At 36.3% G+C, this 1,593-nt stretch overlaps 1 protein-coding gene across 1 annotated transcript in view; it reads left to right on the forward strand.

Annotated features, from left to right (window-relative positions):
- Positions 1-355: 355 nt before the first annotated feature.
- The window catches only part of CCDC83 (coiled-coil domain containing 83), a 17,530-nt gene continuing 16,292 nt past the window's right edge, over positions 356-1,593 (forward strand). The window contains exon 1 of the mRNA XM_009323464.1: positions 356-441. Within this exon, the coding sequence (XP_009321739.1) occupies positions 356-441 (86 nt within the window). The remainder of the gene's footprint in view (positions 442-1,593) is intronic.

The following is a 1,593-nucleotide window of genomic DNA, read 5'->3' on the forward strand; positions in this document are numbered from 1 at the left end:
CTGGAAAAGAAACAACTGCTTGTTTGATTTGCAAGAATGTAAAACACAGCCCACAGCAAGGGATGCAATAAGTAACTAGTGATAGAGGCCACTGTTCACGAACATATCCTTACTCAGGACAACACAGCGCGTCCTGAAAACATGGGCCTGAGTGCTGCCCTGGGCAGGATTATTGTCAACAAAACATCTTGGTTTGTGTATTTCAGAACTGTTAAGAACTTGTCACTAGTGACAAAGGCTGGTGAACATATGACATTTTGTGAATCATTCATTTCTCTTTTTTTTTTTTTCCTTCTTTTCTGCTTGCCCTTTCCTCCTTTCAGATCTAACTTCTAGCACAAGTACAACAAAAAGTATGGAAGAGAAGATGAAAGAGAAGAAACCAGAAGAGCAACTTACAGAACCTGAATCAGCTTTCCCAGAAGCCTTACTAGAATTTCAGTAGGTTTAATGTATTTAACTTTTCACTCATATAGAATATGTGAATGGATAAAGCAGATAACAAAGACAAATTATCCAATTCAAAGCCAGAGCTGATTGACTGTGGCAGTTGTGTACTGTTCTTTTGTGTTCTTGTTTTGGGTTCTCAAGGCTATTTTGGAAATACGCACTTTATAAACTATACTTATAAGAAAGAATTTAAGTGGGTCAGAAATAATTTTATGCCATTAGGTTATAACCTGGGAAAAAGAGTTTTATTAAAAACAAATACCCCTCACATTTTTGTCTGTTAGTGGCAAGCTTTTGATCAGCATACTCTGAAGTTGCAAGATCATGTTTGATTGGGTTTTTTAGGATTCCTTGGTGTTCACAGAGGCATGTAGTCACTAGCCAGAACCTCAAGACCTACAGTTTGCTCCCTTGGTGCAGCTGAGAGCAGAACACAAAGGAAAGTGTTTTGTTTGAAAATAATGGAGGGATAACTTAAACTTCTCTTAAAATCAAGCAGAGAAAAATAAAAGCCAAGAGGGGAATATCTGAAGTAGTTACAAAATAGTAAAATTTTTTTGATCTCCATTCTCTTGAGTAGATGATTAAAAGCAGAAAAAATAAGCTCTGTGACTTATCAGAGACAGAAATTGAAAGGGAAAAACCTCAACAGCATCCGATATTCAACAATTATTAGCATTTAGGGAGCAAGGAGTAGTGCCTTGGTGTACAAATGAAAAGCAGGGTAAGCAAACTGAAGAGTAACCACATATAGTTCTAGTGACATCTATAGGAGTTTACAGGGTTTATGTGGGATTTTCTATTTCATTTCACAAAGAACAGAGTACAAGTTTCCATAGTAAAACAGACCAGATTTGGCTGAATCATGTCACAAATAAATACCATCCAAAAGTCAACAAACCAACCCATCTATTTTGCTAAGAAATAAGCAAACTGTATTACTAGGCTGAGAAAAAAACCACACCACTTTCTGATAAAATTATTGTTATGCATATTCAAATATCTGAGCAAATTACTCATTTGTCTGAAAAGTCTTCCACTGAAATGGATGCTGTGCTGACACAGGATATTTACTTCCTACAGCAACAGTAAGGGAAAAAGGGAAGAAAAGTATTTTTCTTTCTGTCTTTAGCTTTCTCCCTC

The sequence above is a fragment of the Pygoscelis adeliae genome, unplaced genomic scaffold (assembly GCF_000699105.1).
Source record: "Pygoscelis adeliae isolate BGI_AS28 unplaced genomic scaffold, ASM69910v1 Scaffold84, whole genome shotgun sequence".
Lineage (NCBI taxonomy): Eukaryota > Metazoa > Chordata > Aves > Sphenisciformes > Spheniscidae > Pygoscelis > Pygoscelis adeliae.